General features: G+C 45.2%; 1 protein-coding gene across 2 annotated transcripts; it reads left to right on the top strand.

Annotated features, from left to right (window-relative positions):
* Nucleotides 1-6,144: 6,144 nt before the first annotated feature.
* On the top strand, nucleotides 6,145-22,812 carry ATP1B4 (ATPase Na+/K+ transporting family member beta 4). Of its 2 annotated transcripts, none has more exons than XM_030844912.2 (8): nucleotides 6,145-6,207; nucleotides 10,094-10,343; nucleotides 14,441-14,569; nucleotides 14,830-14,934; nucleotides 17,984-18,180; nucleotides 19,077-19,133; nucleotides 21,823-21,918; nucleotides 22,651-22,812. In XM_030844912.2, the coding sequence occupies exons 1-8, from the start codon at nucleotides 6,145-6,147 to the stop codon at nucleotides 22,810-22,812; spliced, it is 1,059 nt and encodes a 352-aa protein (XP_030700772.1). The 2 variants fall into 2 exon arrangements, with proteins under 2 accessions (XP_030700772.1, XP_030700771.1); XM_030844911.2 differs by having other exon boundaries at nucleotides 10,094-10,355.
* The last annotated feature ends 1,461 nt before the right edge of the window (nucleotides 22,813-24,273 follow it).

The following is a 24,273-nucleotide window of genomic DNA, read 5'->3' as shown; positions in this document are numbered from 1 at the left end:
ATGAGGGTCCTCAAAGGCCTTATCTGCCTCCAAAATACCTCAGGCTTAGCATGTCTGCCTTCACATTTCACCTCTCACTCCACCTCCAAATACCCTCTCCCTCTTGCCTGGCCCCAAATCCCTAGCATGAGAGACACTAGTAGGCCAGATGGGGTCATTGCCTACAACCCGAGGGAGCTTTCTCCCCTACTCTGGTCATTGGCCTTGTGAGGAAGCGCCCTTGAAACAGACAAGGTATTTTTGTTTGGTTGGTTTGTATTATTATCAATAATAATAATAATAATAATAATAATTGAGTGAACTAAGCCAAGCACTGTACACAAATTACATCATTTGATCCTATGCCAATCTGATGATTTTACAGATGGGAAAACTGAGGCTCAGAGAAGTGAAGTAACTTCTCTAAGGTTACACAGCTATTAAGAGTGGGAACTGGATTCAAATCCAGTACCACTTATAAAGCTCATGCTTTTAAACACTAAGCTATATACTACCTAATGAGCAATAATTTACCCAACTTCAGAATTCTCTTGCCATTTTCTTCCGAAGAGTTCTAGGCCCACAGCATTCCTGAGAGTGAGGAAGCAGGGACACTGGACTTATTATCTTTAAAGGTGGAGAGATGGTTTAATAGAGAAATCAATTGGCATTCCTGTGGTCTTACAGCAAGTGAGTAACCAAGCAGGGATGTTGATGGAGAGACCTTAAGCTCTTGCTTATGAATTTGATTTTGATTTAAGAGGCCGCTGAGAGCCACTGTGATTTCTGACTGGTGCTTGCTGAATCCAGAGTGGGTTCAGGTTGGATTAATATCATTGTCCTTTGTGTGGGGAAATGCTGCTGCTTGATAATAAACAGGCTTGCAGGCTTTGGTGGAAAAGACCGGTGTTGCCTAACAGCCCCTTTCTGTGCTTTGCACACTTGATTGACTGTCTTTATGTTTACACCTCTCTGTCCAGCCTGTCACAGGGGAAAATGCTACCTCTTAGATTCTAGTTAGCTCAAGAAAACCTCTTCCCCTCAACCTACACCCTCCATTCCCAATAAACAGAAAGAAAAACCTTGTAAAGGTGCTCTGAATCTGTGTAGCCCACAGTTTTCTCTAGTCTGCCAGTTCTCCCATGAGGATGCCCAGTCAAATGCTGCAGTGAAATGGAAAAAAAAACCCCACAAAAACCAAGACTCTCTCCTGCTAGCAAGAGTCATTTGTAATTTGGGGGGTTATTGACCGATTTATCTTTAAGCTTCAGGTTGCCCATTTCTTAGCAACAGGGGTGTCAGGAAAATACCTCTGCACCTGTTGCAAGGTTTCATCTATGGCTGGAGATAGACACAGACAAACACATATAGAGTATCATCCCAATTTTAGCATTTGCGCTGTTAAAGCAAGCACATGTGCATATAAAGTATCACCCAAGTTTAGCATATGTCCTGATAAATTAAACAACATCATATATAGACACACAAGATTTCAAAATTGGAAGAGTCCTACTCTTCACCCCCTGGCTGTGCACGCTTAGAACATCTTAGAACATCTCTATACTGAGAGACCAAAGCTTGGGCAGCTCATGTGACAAGTTACTTACTAAGTTTCAGAGGCAGCTGGTCTCTGTGACCAGCTTCCAGCTTTTTTTTTTTTTTTTTAAACAAGGGTCTTTAAGAAAATAAAGTGAAATCCATCCTCCCAGTAACTTCTAGCTTTTGGTGGCTGCTCCCTTCCTCTGGAGTCACGAAGAACGAGGGATCACCTTTTCTACCCAGGCCCTTCCCCCTGACCCTAGAGAAACTGAAACTTCCAGCACCACAGTTCCCAGCCAGGACCTTCTCTGCAGTGACTCTTCTCCCCTTCTGACTGCTCCCTTTGGATGGCATGTGTCTCCAAGGTTCATGCTCCTGGTGGGTGCTGTCCCACCTATATTGCTCTGCTTCTCCCTGCCCACCAAGCAAGCTCAAAGCTCCTGGGAGGCTGGGCCTCTGCCAGCCCACTGCAGTGCCATCGCTCCGCTTGCCAAAAGCCATCTGATGCATCAGGTAAGCAAGTGGTTAGAGAGGTACATTGGGTTTCTGAGAGGCACTAGTCTAGCTAAGGCAGAAACAGGCTCGAACTTAATAATCTGCTCATCACACACAGTAAGAGACACCCTGACTTATTCAAAGACACCGTGGGTGGTGCAGAGGATGAATAAGCATGATTCACTGCCACTCTGGCACCCGGGGCATGAAGAATAATAAAACCCAAAGAATTGTAGCCGCCTGAGTAGTAAATTAAGAGATCCGGGGCTCAGCTAGACTCTCGACATCAATGTTACCATGGCAATAAAGGGCCCCAGCATTCAGCAGCTATTACAGAGCAGACATCTAATAGGCTAGTCTATGTCACAGCCAAAGCCCAAGGGGCTAGCAAAGAAGACCAATTAGCATATCCATTCATTAGGGGCCTCTGCACACTTCTTCTCTTAATTCCAATTAGTTGTTTGTTTGAACCAACGTCGCTTGCCTGCATTATACTCATTAGTGCCTTTTAGCCACTGGAAATAGGCTTGAAACTCCACAAGGACCTCACTATTTCCCAAGCCTTCATTGTTTCCCTAGGGGTCTAAGCTTATATAGTCACCAACTTAGAGCCCTCAGTCCCTCGAAATGAAAGCATCACTCACTGTACAACTGTACTCGACAGATGGAAACTCTGCTCAGGAATGTGATGTGCTAAGGGTTCTTCCTGGAACTCAGCGAAATAAGGATCTGGGGCCATTATCTGGATCATTCAGGTCAAAGAAATCCTCTGGCCTTAGCCAGTGAGCCTGCTGGCCACGCTTGCTGGCCACTACTCAGAGGCTAGCTGTTCAGGAGGGGAACTTTGGGCACTGGGGACCATACTGGCATCATCAAAGTCGAGCAGTAGCTGTTCCAGCTTGAAGGACTGCCCTTCAAGGTCCAGCCCAAACCCCGCCTATTCTGGGAAGCCTTCCCTGATCTTTGCAGTCCCAAATGAGTTTCCCCTCCTCCACAAATTTTGAAGATGACACCCTATGCTGGGCAGCATTCATGGGAAGCCTCAGGTCCTAGGCCAGCCTGGAGTTTCCTCACCAGTGACTTCAGAGTCCTCAAGGTCACTACTTCTGGAAGGGACTGGGGTTCTAGAGAGCACTCAGCAATGCTTGGGTGACTCCAACGGCAAACAACTCTTAAGCTCCACTGCACATGACCTCCTAGAGACTCCCTGAAGACTTAGCCAATCCCTAGGCAGGGAAAGTACATAACCGCTCTTTGATGGCTCTAGGACACTCCCCCTTACACACACACACACACACGATTGTGTAAATAGCCCACAGGAATAGATACCTTAAACTAGCCCCTCTCAGAAGCAAAGAATCTCTCAAAAGTGCTACCTTCTCTTCCTTCCTTTGGGAACAGGAGAACCCAGTCCATAAGACTGTTTCTGTTCCCCGTCAGCCACCATGTGGTTTTCCTGAGGCAGGCAACCAGGAAAAGGGGCTTATAGAAGCAGCTGTTAACATCTGTGCACAAGGACTGACCATATAGTTTTAGGGACTTGAATCATTTGCCTTTGAACTTGCTATCAAGTTCAAAGCCTCTCCTTTCTCCCTCCTCTCTTGCCTCTGTAGCCACTGCTTCATTTGCAGCCCCATTGGCCACTTCTGGCTCCAGTCTGCTACACTGTTAAGCAGATTGCTTTTTTCCAAAATTGGCAGGAATGGTTTCTCCTCTAGTCTTTTGAGTGTGAGCTCATACAGATTTCTGTCTTTGAGATCCTATGGGATTTTGTTATTTTACCCCACCCAACAGCTGGCATTCCAGAAGCCAGCCTGGGCTATAGTCAAAATACACTGCAAATATATTAAGGATATGGCAAACCCCAAATTACCCAGAATGCTAGGGAATGAGAGATTCTGGAGAATGGAACATTTTGTTACCTGAGTTCACATTGCTCCAAATCCTCTTTTATCTCCCACTCTTAGTTTTTTCTCCCAGTTTTATTGAGATATAATTGACATACAACATTACATAAGTTTAAGGTATACAATGTGATTTTATACACATATATATGTGTATATATGTGCACTATATATGATACACATATATATTGCAAAATGATTACCACCATAGTGCTAGCTAACACCTCTAGCATGTCACATAATTACCATTTATTTTTTATGGTGAAAACACTTAAGATCTACTCTCTTAGCAACTTTCAAGTATGCAGTACAGTATTATTAACCACAATTACCATGCCATACATTAGTTCCCTAGAGCTTATTCATTTCAAAACTAGAAGTTTGTACTCTTTGACCAACATCTCCCCAATTCCCCCACCCCCCAGCCTCTGGTAACCGCCATTCTACTCTCTATTTCTATGAATTTGGCTTTTTTAGATTCCACATATAAATGAGATCATACAGTATTTGTCTTTCTCTGTCTGACTTATTTCACTTAGCACAATGCCCTCAAGGTCCATCTATGTTGTCATTAATGGCAGGATTTCCTTCTTTCTCATGGCTGAATAATATTCCGTTGTATGCATATATACCACACCTTCCTCGTCCATTCATCTGTTGACAGGACACGTATCCGTATCTTGGCTATTGTGAATAATGTTACCCCCTACTCCTAGTTTTTTAGATCTTGCTAACACGACTGTACTGTCTTTTCTGCCTTAGTAAGACAAGACCAATTTATCTATCCTCTGTTTGGTTTTTGAGGCTCCCAAGGGCTTCAGGTTTCTTATACTTAACATAAGGAATCACACAAAAATCTCAAGTGGAGAAAGTGTAAAGATAAAGCTCAATGTCTACTGAGACCAGGTTATCCCCTGGAATACATTTTGCTTTTATTAAAATCCAAAAAGAGGAATGAGTTTCTCTTTTCTTTGTCAGTGTTCTCTTTCTCTTCAAATGAGGGTATCGGGGGAGACTCCGTAAGAAAGAATCCTGAGTAATAACGTTCTAATAAATGGAGTCTATATTTAAAATTAACCACTATTGAAGCTGTCTTCATCAGAATAGCCTAGGCTTGGCATTATGAATAAATCTGTCTATCTAAGAGGTTGGGTTGGCTTTCTTGGTTATGAATGTGCCCAGAATCTCAGTACCTGCAACATTCTCAGTCACCTGGGTGTAATGGGGGGGAGGGGATTTGTGAAGGATCTCACATTCCTCCTAGGCCTTTTGGCCACCCAGGCTCCAGTGGGGTGAACCAAACAAACCAAAAATGCTATACAATGTTCTTGGCTGTTTTTACTAATTTTTCTTTTGTTGGATCCCACATTGGCTTCAGGAGTTATATATGTCTGGGAAACTGACACTGCAAAGTTCTGGCTTGTTCCCTGCCCTGATGCTAAGGGATAAATATAGAGCTCAACCACTACAGAAATTTGGCCAGGATTCCAAGGGGTGTGTGTGTGTGAGGGGTAGTGCTGATGGGGTCATTCTGACATGTAGGCTAGAAAAAGGCTTCTTATGTCCAAGATCCTCTTTGGGCAGGGAGGGGCAAAGCAGGAGCCTGGCCTCTAAAATCAGAACACATAATCCACCTTTAAGGGGCTGGTGGATTGACACAAATAAGGAATATCGTAGGTGGCTTGGTGTGTGTGGAGGGGGAGGTGGGGAGAGCAAAGGGAATCTTTCCTGACACCCTAGATCCTTTTGCATGAGATCAGCCTTATGAAAAAAGAAAGTTATTCTTGGCCAACTCCCCTCACCCCCAACTCCCACCCACGCCCCACCCCCTGCACACACTGATATCCAACTCTCAGTTGAGAAGAACACAACTTAAGATTTCCATTGGGCCCATAGTAGCTCAGGCGCTAGAGAAGAGCAGGGAGTGAGAAGAGACATGAAGTTCGGGGCGGGGGGGTGAGTCGCTCATCCTCGTGACCCAGAATATCTCCCCCTCCCTGTAATGATGAGCTTGCTTTTCCATAAGGGCTTTCCTTTGATTCAGGGAAGGGGCCAACCAATGAGAGAGGGGCATGTTAGATTATTTTGGGGAAGGGCTCATGCCAGGAGGGTTCACTTTTACTAGGCGCCAAGTATCCCCAGCAACCAGTGTCTCCTGTACCAGCAGAAGCTCCAGAGCTCTCAGCCACTTGCCTGCCTCTGCCGCGTCTCTGCCCACTGAACAGCCATGAGAAGGCAGCTCCGGTCCAGAAGGGCTCCGGCCTTTCCATACGGTTATCGCTACAGACTTGTGAGTCCCAGGGAGCAGAATATTTTGCTGTCCCTTTTTAGTGGGGTGGGTTGGGGGATGTGTAGGTGGTGGCTTAGGGCTGCTTCTCCTTAAGATGGGCAGGAACAATGAAGTTTAAGGAAGCCCATTGTTTCAAGCTCGAGCAGTGACTCCCAGTACCCCACTGCACCCTAAATTGCTGGATTGAAAGAGGAAGCCCCTCTTCCTGTGCAACAAACATAAGGGAAGGGGAAGATGCCAGAGAATAAGGGGGACTTCTAAAATTTTTTCGTGGGAGTCTAGAATTTGAACAGACCTTTTGGAGTCTGGGAATAGAGGTTTCATTCCGAGAGCAAGAAATTTAGCCAAGAGAGAAGGGAAGGGGAAGAGGAAATGAAAGGCGCTGCCTACCCAGCTGTCTCAGTCGCTTTGGGTGGTAGCTTCTTAGGAACCCAGCTGCTCTTTTCTAAAGCAGAAATTCCAAACGATGGCTAAAAGCATGGAATCCTAGATAGAAGTTGGGAGCAGTCCTAGACATCATCTCTCCAGAACCCCTCATTATGTAAAGGAGGCTGCTGGGGCTCAGAGCACAGGAGTGACTTGCAAGTTACTGGAAGAGCCAAAGTGAGAATGTAAGTTTCCTGACTTCTGATCCTGTGCTCTTTCCATCATATTTGCAGCATGCCACTCCCTAGCCCTCTGATTCTCCACCACCCATTGCCTCCCTGCCTGCCACCCTGCCCTGCCCAACACTCACGCACCCCGACTTCAATGTCACCATTTATCTCCAGGGTGCGTTAGAAATTTTTTTGAACCCAAAGTTTCTTTGCGTTTACTTTGCTAGAAATCATGAATATATGCCGCATGCAGTAGTTTTCTTTGCGGGGAGGTATATTCTGAAACCTCCCCCGGAGAGGGTTGTGATCTGGGCCCCAGGAAGAAACAAAGCTTAATCCATTTTTGGGGGGGAATGTCCACTTATATAACCAGGGAGCTAAGTGGAGACTGTCAACAGCCAGCAGAGGCAGACACGAATTCCTCCAACCCCGTATCAACCTGCGGAGGGCTTCTCGTAACTTTCCAGCCACAGTTTGTAGAATCTCTCTTTTGACATCCCCAAAGTCCCTACCAGGTCTCAGAGCAGTCACAGTCTGTAGGGCATACATAACTATTCCTTACTTCGCATCTTTTCTCTATAATGCTGCTAAAGCGTTGTGTATAATTTCAATTATTTGTCAACTGGTTTGGATTTTAAATGCATCAGGGGAACTTGCTCTTTATAGGGGCTACTTGATCAAATTTAAAAAGAAATTATTTGATGCAGTGAATAATCGGGTGCTAATGTCTCTGACAATTAACCAACTGTTCGAATGTTTACAGGGTGTTACTCAATGCAGGGCACAAATTTACCTTTCGGGTCATACTGTTTGTTTATATATTTGTTTATATGTTTATATATTTAGAGTGCTCAAAATGGAGCCACCTTCTGCCCTTCAGACTCTTTCCTTTTAGGGCAACACGATGGCCCCAGCACACTCACATACACTATCACATGAGGGCAGTGCCACTTTAGGAAACTGACAAAAACAGACCCTCTCATTACCAAAGGATTCCCTGCTGGATTCCGTTAAATAGTTAGTTGCACAAAAGTGCCTCTCTTGTACAACGTGAGGTTCTCCTATACCTGGAAGCAGGGGAGAGGGGAAAAGATATTTGCGGTTCCTGAAGCTCAGGCAGTGTGAGAGCCGTGGGGAAATTAGCTCTGAGAAGGTTAATTCTTCCCGGGAGGGTAAAGCTTTAATGACAAGCCATCTTTAATGGGATTATCGTGAGAGCTCATATCTACAAATAAGATCAGGCTGAGGCCAAAGCCAGCTGCCTCCTTGGTGGAGGGCAGGCAAACAGGCAACAAGGAGAGAAAAGGAAGTTTTCCAGAAAATATAAAGGGAATATAAATGTCTCCACGTTGAAATGTTATACTTCAAATTCTCTGAGATTCTCAGTTGCATTAGATTCTCTGGGGGCCATGATGACTACCCACTACAGTCCAAATGAGCGCTGAGGCCAGAGCAGCAAGCTCTGTGAGATCATTCCCCCAGAGCTCTGGTTCAGGAGTTTTCAGTCAGGCAGTTATCACTGACGTTTGTTCAGTACCTGCTGGTTACCTAGCTGCGGGCTCCCCATCAAGGAGTTAGAAAATATGGACCCTGCCCCCGGGTGCTCAGAATGTCATTCTGGAGGTCAAATGGGTACATATGTTCAAACACAAGGGAAAGAGATTTAAGAACATTTATGAATCCATTCAACATTGAGTGATGAGGTTTACTTTCCTAAGCCTTACTCTGTGAGTCCTTGTCAGAGTTAGAAATCTTTGACTATAAGCACCTCCAGTCTCTTGGGAACGCAGAATCTAACACATCGTCATCCTCCATAAACCACCTCTGCTAAACCGCCTCTAGGCACTTGTGCTCAGTGTGAGAAGCATCACATTGTCCAGGGTATCAGGAAGCATGGTTCTGAGACTGTCAGCTCTATCATGACCTTGCTGAGTGATTTTGGCTAGATCCTGTCCCCTCTCTGGGCCTCACATGGAGAAGTGAATCTTCAAGGTCCCTGTCAGTGCTGATATGGCACGTGACATAAAGCTGTACATTTGAACAAACTAGAGAGCGATTCAAGAGTGCTTATAATCAAGAGCTAGATAGCGCCGGGCAGACTGAATGCTGAGAGTATAGCCTTGTCACGCTGTATCACTTTTACTGATTCTGAACAATCCAGTTTTCTGACCCTCCCCCCCAGCCATGGCAGCCCTTTTAGCTGAGTGTCCTCTAAACGGCCTTTGAGGAATCAGGCAGGGAGGGTGCAGCACAGAGCCCCTGGCCTCTATCATTTGACACATCCAACCCCAACAGGTGCACAGGCCCCGCCACTCTTCAGATTTGGACAGCAGAGAGAAGGGACGGTGGCCTCAGACCCACAAAGAGCAAAGATCCAACCCTCCAGCCCGTGGCTGGGAGGCATTGGAAATACCATTTGGTGAAGTCTGGGTCTTTCTTTTTTTTGTTGTTGTTTTTTGTTTGTTTGTTTAATTTTCTTAGAACCACTCGGAGAAGATTACAGTTTCAGATCTCAAGTAATGGCTGCAATCAGTCAATCAACAAATATGTGCTGAGCATTTGCTGCGTGCCCAGACTTCTGCCTAGGGTATGGGGTTGGTGGGGGGAAGATGACGTATCAGTTGCCGTGCCAGCCCTCAGGTGGTCTGTCCAACCTGCTTAAGGCAGGAGGAGGTTCCAGTGTGGGCAACAGTCAGAGAAGCAGCAAGTAACGCCCCCATCTCTTGTTTTCTGTCGGGAAGGCAGTCTAAGCTTTGAGGAGGGGTACAGCAGCTGGCCTCTCCTCCTGATGTCTGTCCCAGGCTATTTTTAGCCACAAGTTAGGATGGTGAGGTTGAGCAGCTGAAAGTGTACAGGGTGTTAGGACAAAGCTGGCTTGGACTGAGAATTTGCCATCACGGACACGAGTGTCTAAAACTACTCCATCCTCCAGTGTTGAGCTCAGCTCTGCCCTGACAGGCCAGACAAAGTTAAGTGGGAAGCCAAGACCCCAGGACAGAGTAATGACATGAGCAGTCCTAGGGGAACAGCCCAAATGCCTGAAGCCGATAATAAAACTTGCACCTCTATGGAAAGAATATTGGGTCAAAATGGGTCATAGAAAGGATATTTCCTGCAAAAGAACAGAGAGAAAGAAATCTGCCTCTTGTAACAACAGGTATGTTTATGGGTAAGTGGACATCTGAAGCATCTCCAAATATTGAGTCGTTTTCCATTTATTTTGGCTGGTGGGATGTGCCATTGGAAATCTTCTTCTCCAAAAAGGGGATTGTGTTTTGTCACTGTTTCAGGATGATCAGGATGAAGTGAATCAGAACTACTTAGCAGATGAAGAGGAAGAAGCAGAAGAAGAGGCTCGGGTGATGGTGGTACCTGATTTGGAGGAGGAGGAGGAGGAAGAAGAGGAGGGGAAAGAAGAAGAGGAAAAGGAAGAGGAAGAGAGTCAGGCTCAGGAAACAGGCAGTGCCTGGTGGCGGAAATGGCAGATCGTGAACGAGTACCTGTGGGATCCGGAGAAAAGGATGTCTCTGGCCCGAACAGGTCAGAGTTGGAGTAAGTCCCAGTTGTCCCAATGCCCCAGTCGGGTGTCCTTTGCTTTTGGCTTGGTGTCCAGGACTCCTTTACCATACGTTGGATGGGCTTGTCTGCAAAGTTCTCTAGCACTTCATGTAACAGGATCACTGCCTAGGGAAATTAATGGGGAGATCTCATCAGAACAAACTCCCAAGTGGGTGAACAAACTTGATTGTATAGCTGAAATACACTGGGCTCGATAGCATTTGCAGTGCAGAGAGACAGTAAGAATGAGTTGAAAAAGTGCAGATTTCTTTGAAGCCCCAGCCCTGTCACTTTCTATCTGTAACTTTGGGCTCATCATTTATCTTCTCTGAGCCTCAGTTTCCTCACCTGCTTAATGAAGGAAACAGTATCTGCCTTACCTCTCTCACAGGATCAGCCTGAGGCTCCAATAAGATGTTAAAATTGTAAAGTACAAAGTACTATGCAGAAGACTATTCCTAAGATACGAGACCCAAGACCCTGCTAACCTGACCAAGGGTTTGTACAGCCTCATCATTTCACCTCGTAATATCAGTGAAGGAGAGCCACGGCTGCCCCTGGCCCCAGCTTGCATGTGCTTTGCGATCGATCCCATGGTGTATAGAGAGAAATGGGTTAAAGGGATCATTTCTAGCAATTTAAGGCTGAGTCCCCATATTGCTTGATCAATGGCAGAATTGCGGTCCCCAGCATTTCCTCTTTGTACCACATGCTGCCACCACCTTTACTTCACAGCTTCCCCAGCACGCCTCTCCCAGGGTCCTACTCACCTCTTGAACTATTAATGCTGATCCTTATCAGGAGATTCAGCTTGTGGTAAAATTCACACTCGCCATAGTCTCTGAACATCCCAGGAAAAGAGCAGCCGCTGGTTTGAATTCAGTTAACCCACAGAAGAAAACAATAGATAACTCTATGGATAAAATAAGAGTCCCCCAGTGCCAAGGGTCTAGGTTGCTAAAGTCGATGGTCATGCCTTCTAAAGGCCCCTTTGGCTGAGAATTCCCTCCTTTGTAGTTTATGTTTCTAATTCAGCTCAGTCAGGGTGAAACAGCCAGCCCTGCTGCCTGGAATTAGCAATAGCAGGTGTGGGGCTCTGAACAACACCCACCTCCCTTCACCCCTCTTCAGTTCCCAGCCCCACCCCTGCCCATCCCTCGAACTCTCAACTGGAACAAATGTACCATTCAAGGAACATTCCGACATTCTGGAAGCTGCAGACAAATGCTGGACACTCACTGGGGCTCCAAAAGGGGGCACAGCTGTTTCTCCCTTGCCTAAAGAGGACTGGAAAAACAGGCCTTGTGAAATGCAAGTGTGATTCTGGGAGAGGGAGCCCTACGTTAACCCTTAAACAGCCAGCCATTGGAACTTAACCAGATGAGCTGATCCCAACTGCGCCTGCAGAGAACAATCCATAGGCCAACAAGTGGGGATGAGGGAGGAAGGTTCAAGTGCCCAGGGAATATATGGCAGTGGGGACACTGCACGGTAGGCCGTATCCAGGCCTCGGGGTAGCGGGTCTAAGGAGAGCCCGGGCTACCCCTGGGCAAAGGGCAAATAGTGATGCTAATGCCTAGGCCGCCACATGCCTTGCTGCCCTCCTGCTTGAGAACTAGGTGCCACTTAGCACTTACTAACACTGTCCCAGCCTGGACATCAAAATGACCAACATATTCACCCAGCCTATTATTATATTCTGGGCTTTTCCTCTGATAGCTGGGCAACTTCTATTCTTAGGAGCTTTATGTTATTTTATTGGGTACTGACAAGAACTGTATGAGGTAGTAATATTATTATCCCCATTTTACAGATGCAGAAACTGAGGCTTAGAGAGGGTAAGTAACTTATCTAAAGTCACACAGTTAATAAAGTGGCAGTACTGGGATTCAAACCCAGCTTGGATGAACACTGGAGTTCATTCTCTTGCCAGAACATCATGCTGTCTTCATGAACTCTAGCAATGAGCAAGGCCCTGATGGATAGGGCCTCAGGACTTGATGGGGTGTTTTAGTGGAAGGACTGAAGAGTTGGGATCGTGGGTACCTAGTCTATTCAAGATATAATGGTCTATCCAAACTTGGGTGGGACATTCAGGAGAAAACCCTGGATTACCTAGAGGAGCAGCCCAAGTAAAACTTGGACATTTGGAGCAGAAAGGGTTGGAGGGATCAATGGGTTCAGGTGGGTACAGTGCTTGGTTTTGCCGGGGGCAGGGGGTGGTGTAGCTGAGACAGTTAGCCTATCACAGACTCCAGGGCACAGACTCCTGGGCAAAGCTGAGGGAACTCCTTGCTAGTGCCCTTCTCCCATCTACAGCTTCCTGGCCACACATCCTGGGCAAGAAGGAAGATATCTCCAGGGGAATGTACCTGTATTCTATTGCTTTCCTCTCATCCATGAAACTGAGCCTTCTGGTCCCCCAGGATGGCTCCAGCTGTTGATCGGTTCCCAGGATGGGGATGGGGGTAGAGGGTTGGAGGAGGAGTCACAGGGCACATCCCATCAGGACAGCAGGCGGGCAGCAGCCAAGTATCACAAGCACACGAGGTGCTGCTGTTTCTTCTCCAGGGACTCCAACTGAATCAATGTGTTCATATTCCAGTTCTGCTTTAGTTCATCTTATAAAACATAAAGGTTCACTTCTAGTTAGATTAGTAAGAATTTTTTTCTCCTTTTCCCTACTCCTTTTTTTCTATTTTTTTTTTGGTTCATTTTATTTGGTTCATGGTTCAACTTAAAATTTAATATTTAATAAATAAATAATAATTAAAATGAATATCTGCTTATAAAAAATTAATATTTGGATTTGGTTTGGGGTACAGCAAAGCTATGTGGTTTGTTCCAGTTTCTGGTTCATGATTCGGTTCAAATCTGTAGCTCTGACATCATGTCACTGCTGTGAGTGGAGCTAGATATTATTTTCTGAGAGAGCCCCGAGGAGGACTTGAAAGAGCTTCTCAGCAGCAATCTCATGCTCATTCACTCATTCTGTGCTGCCTAATCCTGGGGCAAACCTAGTGCTAATCCAGCCCACAGAGGAAGAATTCACACAACTGTGCTTCTGGTCCTATGGCAATAATAATATTAATAATAACAATGATGAAGACTGCCACTTACAGAGCACTTAGTATATGCCAAGCTCTGTGCTGTGCTATTTATATGCATTATTCAATGTTAAGAAGTAAGTACTATTATTATCCTCATCTTACAGATGAGGAAATTGAGGCCCAGAGAGGTAAATAGCATGTCTAAGATTAAACAGTTAGGAAGTGGTAGAGTCAGGACAGGATGTAAGGAAAGGCTGAATTTCAGATAGTGTTAGGGATATTGATCAGAATATGAGGTAAGTGCTGAACTTATCCCCATTTTACCTGTGAGGAATCGGGGGTGCCAGGAGGTTCTATAACTTATAGCTCACAGGCTGAGCTCACAGGTAGCAGGTGTCAGTAATTAAGTACAGTTTGCCCCTCTTCCCTTCCCCATCCTGCGTCAGTGTTCTTTTTGAAAAGCAGAGTCACTTAGAGTTTTGCCAAAGATAAAGAAGATTTGAAATACGTAAAGTGAAACCTCACTTTGCCTTCATTAGAGGCACACCCAGTGGAAACGAATCAAAGGTTTGAATTATAGGCTATGTGAAAAGAAATGCTGTTTTCATCACTTGCAAATACATATAATCACTGGAACCAAGCTGCTAGGACTCTTTAGGGCACCTACTTTAATGAATAGCGAAGAATGATTTGTACTTAGGACATCAACCATTGCCCAGAGGACTCCCAGGCAATTTGCCCTCTGCAGTACTTTAAACTCCACGCCCCTGTAATCTCGTTCACGGTCATCATTTGTTCAGCAAGCCCTTCCATCGGAGATGCGGTAAAGGTAAACTGCAATCAGACCTCTGACGCAATTCTCACCAATTTCAAATTGGTGAAACCTGAATAAGCAAGGACATGCTGAATCTGGGGAATTAAACAAAAAGCCATGTCACGTGTTTGGGTTGGTTCTGGTTCATGAGTTCAAATGCAGAGGCAGGGCTTGTTGGCCAGCACTGACCACCCTCATCTGTGATTGTTCTGCAGGCCTGATCTTAGTCATTTACTTCTTCTTCTATGCTTCCCTGGCCGCTGTGATCACCCTCTGCATGTACACGCTATTTCTGACCATCAGTCCTTACATGCCGACCTTCACTGAGAGGGTGAAGCCTCCCGGTGAGTGCCCAAATACCCTGTGCTGTCAGAACTTGCTGGACAGAAATCTGCTTGCACAGCATGTTCAGCTTCAATTAACTTTGGCTCTTCCCGGTAATGACTTAGGGATTCAATTATTAAGAGTAAAAGTAAAATGGTACTTAGCAAATTATGGTCCTTTTCATTTTGATTGCCTGGGGGGAAATGGTTTCATGGGAATCGATACAAAAAAATTATCCCAAGAATGGGTTAATATATCCAAGACCTGTTTTCATTGCCAGGAGTTATGATCAGACCCTTCGCCCATAGCCTTAACTTCAACTTCAACGTTTCTGAACCTGACACTTGGCAGCATTATGTGATTAGTCTAAATGGCTTTCTCCAGGGTAAGTTCCTCTGAATGGTGAGAATCTCTTTGGAAAGGTGATGGGTGGGAACTCAAAATTCAAAATTCACTTGGCTCAGAAATCCCAGTCTTACTAGCACTGCCCATTCTGGTTTTTCCTTACCATGCATCCCCCTCAGCACCTGCAGATACAATCAAAACTGCTGTGGTTTGTGATTGTATGTTGCCTTGCAAGCATATAAGCCAGTAAGATGATAAGTTCATTGGGGCAGAGAACTTGTTTTCTCCTCCTGAACACCCTATAGCACCTAGTTATGTCCTGGGCACATCCAGATGGCTCAATAATGATCAATTATAAAAGATAATTCGGGGGCTTCCCTGGTGGCGCAGTGGTTGGGAATCCACCTGACGATGCAGGGGACGGGGGTTCGTGCCCCGGTCCGGGAGGATCCCACATGCTGCGGAGCTGCTGGGCCCGTGGGCCATGGCCACTGGGCCTGCGCGTCCGGAGTCTGTGCTCCGCAACGGGAGAGGCCACAGCAGTGAGAGGCCCGCATACCGCAAAAAAAAAAAAAAAAAAAAAAAAGATAATTCGGGGGGAGGTAGTGGTGAGAAAAGAAGAGTGTTCTCCAGAACAGGAAGATTCTTGCCTCCTATGTTTTCTCAAGGTAAGAGAATTCATTTCTTGGAGATGATCCATCTTAAAGGAGGAGAAAAAGTGTCTTCATTTAAATAGCAGTCCAAAAGGGAGTTAGAGGAAGAATCTCTGGGTGGCACTCACTCCAACATTTTGATAGCAAGTGTTTTCTATAGCATCATCAGATACATTTTCAGGGGTGAATGAATGGCTCTCTGAGAAGCCCTTACACAGGGTGAAAACTGAGGTAGCAGCTTGGTTAAGGTTAAACACAGAGCACACAGTCTCTGTATTTATCCAGCTATCAAAGAGGAGCCCCCATGGGTTTACTACACCTATTATTTGTGGAAAAAAAGCCAGGTTTGGTTTCCCTGGCCTGGCTGAAGTGGGGTGATGGGGGTGGCCAACAGAATGTGCACTGAATTAAGAGGATTCTCTTATGTGATAGGAAGTGTTATTTAAATGTGTAAATGTTGTCACTGAACTTTAACCCTGCATAGCAGAGTCTATCGTCCCCATTGGGGGAACTAAGGCTCAGAAAGGAGAAGAAATGTGATCAAAGTCTCCCAGTAGCAGTAGTGTTTAAATTTAAACCCTTGTTTCTGTTCTGGACACCCTTGCTACTCAAAGTGTGACCCATCAGCATCACTTGGGAGTTTGTTGGAAAGGCAGAATCTCAGGCTCCACCCAGACCTGCTGAATGGGGATCCGCAGGTGATCTGTATGTCCATTAAAGCTCGAGAAGTTCTCCTTTTCATAATTCTTTGTTGCTGCCACATGACCAGGAGTTAGAAACTCAGCTTTGTATTGGTAATGCTCAGTGTCATCTTGCTTAAGTCTGAGCTTCAGATTCCTCACCTGTAAAATTAGAGGGGCTGGGTTCTTTTTGAATCCATGTAGTTCCACTTTTGGCTCCCCAAAATGTTTTGGGCATCATAGGCAGCACAATATCTTCTTTTCTTTCAAAATGTTTGTGAGCTATTGCAAATGTACTGCCAGAATCTCTGGCGAGGAAATTCCTCTGAGAAGGTAGTAGATGCAGAAATATCAGTTCTGACCTGATGACACAGGTGGGGAACATTAGGAAAAGCATTGGGTTTTTTACTTCCTAAGTGTAGATAATATGCCCTGTTAAAAAGGAACACATCTCTGAAATAGACATCCCAGAGTATCAATTTCATTCCCATGAGGACAGGGATTTTGCAATAAGGGTCATGTCCATGTCACAGTATTTTTAATGGAACTACCTCAAGAGAAACAAGGAGCACATGATTAGAGCTTCTATTTAGAAAGTTGCTATTTGAAAATAGTTTACTCTAAAAAAAAAAAAAGAGAGAGAGAGATTAAAACAAAACCTTGAATTGAATGTAGCTTTGTCAAAGGACAAATAAAGGCTTAGCCATAATTAGAACAGATTTAAAATTCCCAGTTACGTTTGGAGTTTCAACACTGGTGGATTGTAGGTGCACAATCTCCTCTAAAAAACTGAGCTACTTGGAACATGAATGCGTGGGGGCTGGATCTAACAGGACTAACTGGATTCCATCATTTAGAACCAAACTGGAAATAATGCAGTAATTTCTAAAGCCCAGTTCTCTGGCATCTAGTAGCCCAAAGAGTCAGCTCACAGATAGCCCTTTTCAGCTCTCTCCCTGATATATGTACCTTGGGCACATGTTAAATTCCATCCAATGTAAAGGGACTAACTCTGAGTGCCTCAGGTCTCAGTAGACAAGATCTCACCCCCTCACCCTCTCAGTGGAGACCCTATGGTTGTCATTGTTTTCTGTCTTTCAACCTAAGCTTCTATTTTGCAGTGCTAACTTCCCTCTGTAAAGAATGAGGAGCTGGTTTATCTCCTCCTCTTTGTCCTCCCCCTTCCTCCTGTCCCACAACACACACTCTTCACTGTCTTGCATCGGGTGCCTCTCATTGACCTCAAAGAGAGATGTTTCCCTAGGCTGAACTTAAAGATATTTAACCCAGGGGCTTTGCCTCCTTATATATGCCATGCCTCGATATGATTCAATCCTTCTTCCAAAATCCATCTACTATTTTGCCTATTCCTCTCCTAGAAGTAGGAAAGGCAGCCCTCCAAGTTTACAATTTACCGTATCAGAAAAGAAATAATGAAAAATAGAGAAAAGTTATAAAGCGATAAACATACAATCCAGAGACAGATATCGAAGAAGTTCAAGGGAATGAAAAGCAAGGGGACAAGCAATCAAAGTGGGCTGAGGGGACCAGCCCAGAAGGCTTCTTGGAGGGAGGTTGCTGATGAAGGGCCTTGGGCACCTGATGCCAGGTCACAGGCCCTAGGACAAACTGAGTGGGCTTTCAGAGGAGCACAAGCAAGTTCCTGGAGAAAGGAAACTAGGGAAGAGAACTACTGAAAACATGGCCTTCCTCTGTAGTACCTATCTAACACGACCCTTTGCCGCCCACACTTTAGGTTATAACGACAGTCTTCAAGAGGAAATGAACGTAGATTGCCCCCCGGGCCAATACTTCATCCAAGATGGTGATGAGGATGAGGACAAGAAGGCCTGCCAATTTAAGCGCTCCTTCCTGAAGAACTGCTCTGGCCTGGAGGACCCTACTTTTGGCTACTCTACTGGACAGCCCTGCATCCTTCTAAAGATGAACCGGGTATATTGGCCCTTGTCACTCTGTCTATGATAAGTGGATGAGTTGGGTAGGAAGGCTCTGGCCGCTACATTTCTCTTTGGGCTCTGTCTTCATACACTGTAAGTTTGGCCATTTTTACCAAGAGTGTCACTAATACAAACAACCAGACAAAACTACCAAGCAATAATTCCTTTTCTCCCTGAACACTTTCTATTTTGATTCTTCTCCAGCACCCCTAAACCTTTGATGCTCTGTCAGGAATGAGATCTTGAGCTGTTTGGAACAGGGGACTGACATGGGGGTGGCATGGGGGACAATTCTTATTTTTTTATTTATTTTATTATTTAAAAAAATTTTTTTTTGCAGTACGCGGGCCTCTCACTGTTGTGGCCTCTCCCGTTGCGGAGCACAGGCTCCGGACGCGCAGGCTCAGCGGCCATGGCTCACGGGCCCAGCCGCTCGGCGGCATGTGGGATCTTCCTGGACTGGGGCATGAACCCGTGTCCCCTGCATCAGCAGGCGGACTCTCAACCACTGCGCCACCAGGGAAGCCTGGGACAATTCTTATATCACAAGAAATGCATTTTCCTTCTCTCCTGCCATGCCTCAGGTGTGGCAGAGCCTTACCAGGCATACTCCTCTTGACCCAGTACGTTCTTTACATTTTCAGGGTAATCCTGCTGCAGTTACCACTGTATGAATATCAGGCACAAATAAAATAAGAAGTAAGCTGAGCTGAGCAGCTCAGAAGATACTTTGCATTTTCTGCTTTCTGTAACATTTCTGAGAGGGCAAAATAGATCATGTTTATGCCTAAAGAAAGGACAACTCAAGGGGGATTTAGAAAAGCCATATTTTTACTGTCAAATCTGTTTTGGTTTTTGTTTTTTAAAAACACGCTGGTTTTCTTTTGCTAGATTGTTGGCTTTCGTCCTGAGCCTGGAGACCCTGTGAAGGTTTCCTGCAAAGTTCAGGTAAATGCCCTTTTGAGTAAGTACTGTTAGCACATCTGTTTCATGCAAAAGGGTGGGTCATCCCTTCCAAGGGCTTTACCATGGATGGTTTCCTAAGGGTTAGGGAAAGGGTTAATCTTTTCATAACTACACCTCCATTTATACCTTCAGGCCTCCCTGTTTCCAGAAAGCATTCCATTCATGTGTATTCGTGTGTGTAGTGTTTGTGTGTGTGTGTGCTGATTTATACCTGTGAAAGCCAAAGACTGAACCTCAGCTGAGAGCCACAGCAGGAAACAACAATGTGCCAAGTCATTAACGGAATTCTGTTTACACTTTTGCTCTAATTACTTGTTTCTTTGAACTAAACAAGCAGCTTTCATTAGAGTCATTAGTCCCTGCTTTTAAAACTGATTTCACAAAAGAAAAGCAAGGGAATGATATCACAAAAGTGAGGTAGTGTTTGTGGAAAGACAGGCTCTGATCTGTTTCTTAACTTGGGTGGAGGTCTTCAGGGGTCAATTTTCTTCTTCTTTAAATCGTGTGTGTGTGTGTGTGTGTGTGTGTGTGTGTGTGTGTGTGTGTGTGTGTGTGTGTGTGTAGCCTCCATACTCTTTGACATATTTTACAATATAACATATATAGCAATACAAAAATAAATAAATAAATAAAACTGATTTCACTTTTTGCAGCAATGACCAGTGGCACTGGGTGTTGCAATAACAAATGACTACAAGGGAAGTATAAACAGAACTCCATTAATATGCTAATTAACTGTCCTTCAAGGGACCATTAACTCCTATCTCATTTGTGCCAATTAGCTCCTTTGTAGGAAAAAGCCTACAAAGATCTTGGGTTTGCTGGGGTTTGCTTCTTAAAGTTGGCAGTAGCTCCCTCCTGTTTGGTAACACCTACTACACCCCCAGTCCTGGACGGTTGTCTTGCAAATGTGTGAAGCCGGGTAACCCCATTCTCAGTACCAGAAATGCTGCTCAAAACTCCAGTCTTGATCGTGGCAGATCAGAAAGCAGCAAAAGGCAGCATTTATTCAGTCAATAGTTCACATTCAGCAAGAATTTATGGATCACTTATTAAGTACCAGGTACTTTGCTAGGTGTTGGGGGTGCCAAGATAAATATGATTCCGTCTCTGAAATCAGGGCCATCAAGTAATACAGGTGCTATGAAAGGTGCAGTGTGGGGCTTCCCTGGTGGCGCAGTGGTTGAGAGTCTGCCTGCCGATGCAGGGGACACGGGTTCGTGCCCCGGTCCGGGAAGATCCCACATGCCGCGGAGCGGCTGGGCCCGTGAGCCATGGCCGCTGAGCCTGCGTGTCCGGAGTCTGTGCTCCGCAACGGGAGAGGCCGCAGCAGTGAGAGGCCCGCGTACCGCAAAAAAAAAAAAAAAAGGTGCAGTCAAGACATTAAAGAGGGAAAGGTTAGTTCCACATGAGAGGTGGTGACACTGAAGTTGAGCTTTGAAAGGTCAGGCAGTGCTTGCTAGGTGAACAAGGTAGGAAGGACATTCATTCTGGTCACATATATGTGAGCATGTATAAACATACACACGTGAGGTGTGACTGCAAACTGGTGGAACTGATTCCACACACCATTCACAAAAAAATGAATTTCATTACTTTTTACAAGAATATATAAATAAACCATAAAGTCTTAAACCAGCATATTAATTGGATTGAGTCCTGCTTATAGTTCCCTAGTGAAAGCCATTCATTTTTCAGCTTACGGCGAACCTTGCTGAGAACTGTCCTTTAAAAAAAAAAAAGAAACACTGAATCATTATACATTGTATAATAATCAACACTGGTCAAATCCACACCCACTTGTGGAAATCAAGCACGATGAGGTAATTATTAGAATAAATTAAGGAGAGCTCGGTTTATACTAAGAGCCATTATACTATATCGATAGAAGTAATCACATGACCCGAGTGATTTGCTAGTAGTGATGCACTATTTGCCCCCAGTAACCTCTAGACCTCTGCTATTTAGGGCAAGCCTAACGCATGGGCAGAATGGGCAGTCCCCTACCCGACATGATATGATTAGGGTAGACTTGTTTATTTAATCATTTCCCCCCTTGCTTATCCTCCTGACCCCACCTCCTGTAATTAAGCACCTCAGAGAATGTGGTCAGAGACGTGCATTTAGGTGAGCCAACTACAGGCTGTGTCCCTATGCATCAGGTCCCTGTGCACTGGGTCTGACCTCAACCAGAAATGAGCACACCGTGTGCACGTTGTTGTGGAGTGGGATTTACTAGGCATGTTCCAACTTACACCTGCCTCAGCTCCAAAGTCCAAGACTGGGTACCAGGACCAGTGTGATTCTTTGGAGAGGTGCTGGCATGGTAGGCCCTCTTGCCAGAGCAACACTGGGTACTGCAAGCCCTTTGGAGCCCTTCTGCCTGGGTCCCCTAGGAGCCAGCATAGAGCCATACTGAGAACCTTCAGCCTCCGTGGTCTGGGCCTTCTATTCAGTGTTCTTTGCACTGAAAAGCCAAAGCACAGTCTCTCCCTGGAAACACTCCTCTGGGGATAAGTCTGGGCTGAGCTATGCCCCATTCTGCTTTCGTGGTCTTCCTGAGACAGTTGTGGGTCACACAGTGATTTCACCTGGGACACAAGCCCCTTTAGCTCAGGCTCCAACTCACTGAGTGACCCAGCACCTGATATGTACTTGCTTTTACTTACAGAGAGGTGATGAAAACGACATCCGATCCATCAATTACTACCCAGAGTCGGCTTCTTTTGACCTCCGTTACTACCCTTACTATGGCAAACTGACTCACGTAAGCCTGTATTCCCTTCAGTCTTTGCTGTCAGAAAGGGCTCAGAGACAAAGGAAGGGCTGGCTGGGATCTATGAGAATTAGGGAGCAGCAGGTAGTAGCAAAGGGGTGAATAGCTGCTGGCCCAGACTAGGAGTTCCCTCTACCAATTCCTATCCCAACCGCTCCTTTCCAAATCTGGAGGAATCTCAGACACGTCTGGCCTAACTCCTTCAGTTTACAGATGGAGAGATTAGGGTTCAGAGAGAGGAAGTGACTTGCCCAAGGTCACATAGCTAATTAGTGGCAGAGCCAGGAGCAGACAAATCACTTGCCATTGCACTAAATTATGCCCAAATAATCACTTTCCTGTTTCTCCCACTTAGAGACTTGGGGCAGTGAAAACTTCATCTCCAGCATGGAGACTTGATAAATACTAGTTCTGGTTTGATTCATGGTCTGATATCTAGAAAATCATATCACGCTGAGCTAGAATTGGTTTTCCCCAGAGGACAATCAGACAACTGACACTGACTTATGAGAGAAATATGTCATTTCTCCACTGTCCCAGGGCAGAGAGAGCATGTCAGTTGCTTTAGCCATTTGTGACTTGGCATCATGGGATTTACTCAGTTCCTTTTGTGGAGGTTGTTCCATCCTCCTGCACTGATTATCTGATCACTTCCATCCTATTGCCGTCCCCTACATACCCTCCCCTCCTGACACTTAGAATTCATTGTTCTTCCACCTACAGGTTAACTACACCTCCCCGCTGGTGGCAATGCACTTTACAGATGTAGTGAAGAACCAAGCGGTGCCTGTGCAGTGCCAACTGAAGGGCAAAGGCATCATAAATGATGTCATCAATGATCGTTTTGTGGGTAGGGTAATCTTTACTCTGAACATAGAAACCTAAGAACTTCAGGGGGCCACTCCCACCAGTTCTGTTTCTGTTTTATTTCATGTTACCCTGGTAGCACCTGAATTCTTTTTCTTCAGTTGGGACACAGCCAAGTGGACACCTGAGACAGCAGATCATCTTTCCTTGCCTTTGACATATGTTCGAAATGGCATTGTGGGAGCTATTTGATTTTTAAAGGTAGTCTCTCCTGATGACAAATAGCTTATATTAATTTCCTTTTCTCCCACTTAAAACTAAAACCCATTCTTGCTGCTAGAAGTCTCATTGTAGTGTAACATAGTATCTGATAAAATTCACAATAGCCATGAAGGAGAATTTCCGTAATGATTATAAATTCATCATGTTTTCTAAAAATTTGTTGTTTTTAGAGGTAAGATTCCTCCCAACCAGGCTGATAACTAACCATTTTTGTTAACCTGCCTGGCAAGGTCCTTCCCTGAGAATCACCAACCAGACCAATCCAGAATACACCTAGGGCCACCATACCTAGGGAACTCTACATCCAGGGGTGCTTGTGAAACTGGCTGCCTCACATGGGCAACTAAATACTGATTCACAGACTAGGTTATCTTCAACTGGGACAGAAGTCAGTGATAACTGGATATTGTCCTGGGATAGACCAGAACATAGACCTTCCCTATAACTTTTTTTGGGAGGTGAGGCCCACTGCAACTGGGGAGAACACCTACCATGTGGACGTGACTGGTATTAGATTCCTTGCTTTATGGTGTAATCCAAAGGCAAATGTTCCTGCAGAAAGGTTTGTCTCAGCTTCAGACACAGGAAGAAAACAAGGAAGATCTCCACCAACTAATTCTTGAGCTCTTTGTTTGACAGTAGTGTGATGTTCTTGGAGACCATCAGGGATAGATGTGTTGACCGTCCCCGCCCACACCTCGTTACAGCGCTGGGGATTGAAATCAGGGTCTCCCAACTGATACGTGGTAAGACAGAAAGCTCCTGCCAGGCCACCCTAAATTCAAGGCCCATTAGCCAGCTTTGCAGTTGTTTAAAAAATGATAAGAGGCAGATGTTTATCCAGGTTGTGGATCAGCCAGGCTGCTTTGTCTTATCTTTGGCCATGTGACCATTCCACTGTTCCTTAACACCTCCACCAGGGGGAGGGCTGGGACAAGGAGAAAAAGAAAGCATCAGAGAAGAGCATAGTGTCTCAGGGTCCAAAGCAGGGTTAAATGCCACCTAGAAGTATCCAGAGTCTGAATCTCCTCTACAATGTTTACCTTCTCCCAAAACAGGGAACTGACAGTATGGTAGTGAAGAAAAACAAGTAAAGAAGTAACTACAATATAGCGTGACAAGAGTTATAGTACTAGTATGTGGAAATGCTATGGGAACATGAAGAAAAGTAAGCTGAGAAAGTAGCAGAGGAAATTTCACATGCAAAGTCACAATCACAAAAGACCATGGTGTGTTTGGGTAACTGAGCAGTTCATG

Source organism: Globicephala melas, chromosome X (assembly GCF_963455315.2).
Source record: "Globicephala melas chromosome X, mGloMel1.2, whole genome shotgun sequence".
NCBI classification, from domain to species: Eukaryota; Metazoa; Chordata; class Mammalia; order Artiodactyla; family Delphinidae; genus Globicephala; species Globicephala melas.
This window is presented reverse-complemented; position numbering and strand designations above follow the sequence as displayed.

What these genes read in the sequence shown, in the direction of transcription:
- ATP1B4 (XM_030844911.2), top strand. Translation starts at nt 6,145, where the DNA reads ATGAGAAGGCAGCTCCGGTCCAGAAGGGCTCCGGCCTTTCCATACGGT. An exon ending in ACGGTTATCGCTACAGACTT is followed by an intron (nt 6,208 to 10,093) that starts GTGAGTCCCAGG and finishes TCACTGTTTCAG; the next exon opens with GATGATCAGGATGAAGTGAA. An exon ending in TCTAAATGGCTTTCTCCAGG is followed by an intron (nt 14,935 to 17,983) that starts GTAAGTTCCTCT and finishes CCCACACTTTAG; the next exon opens with GTTATAACGACAGTCTTCAA.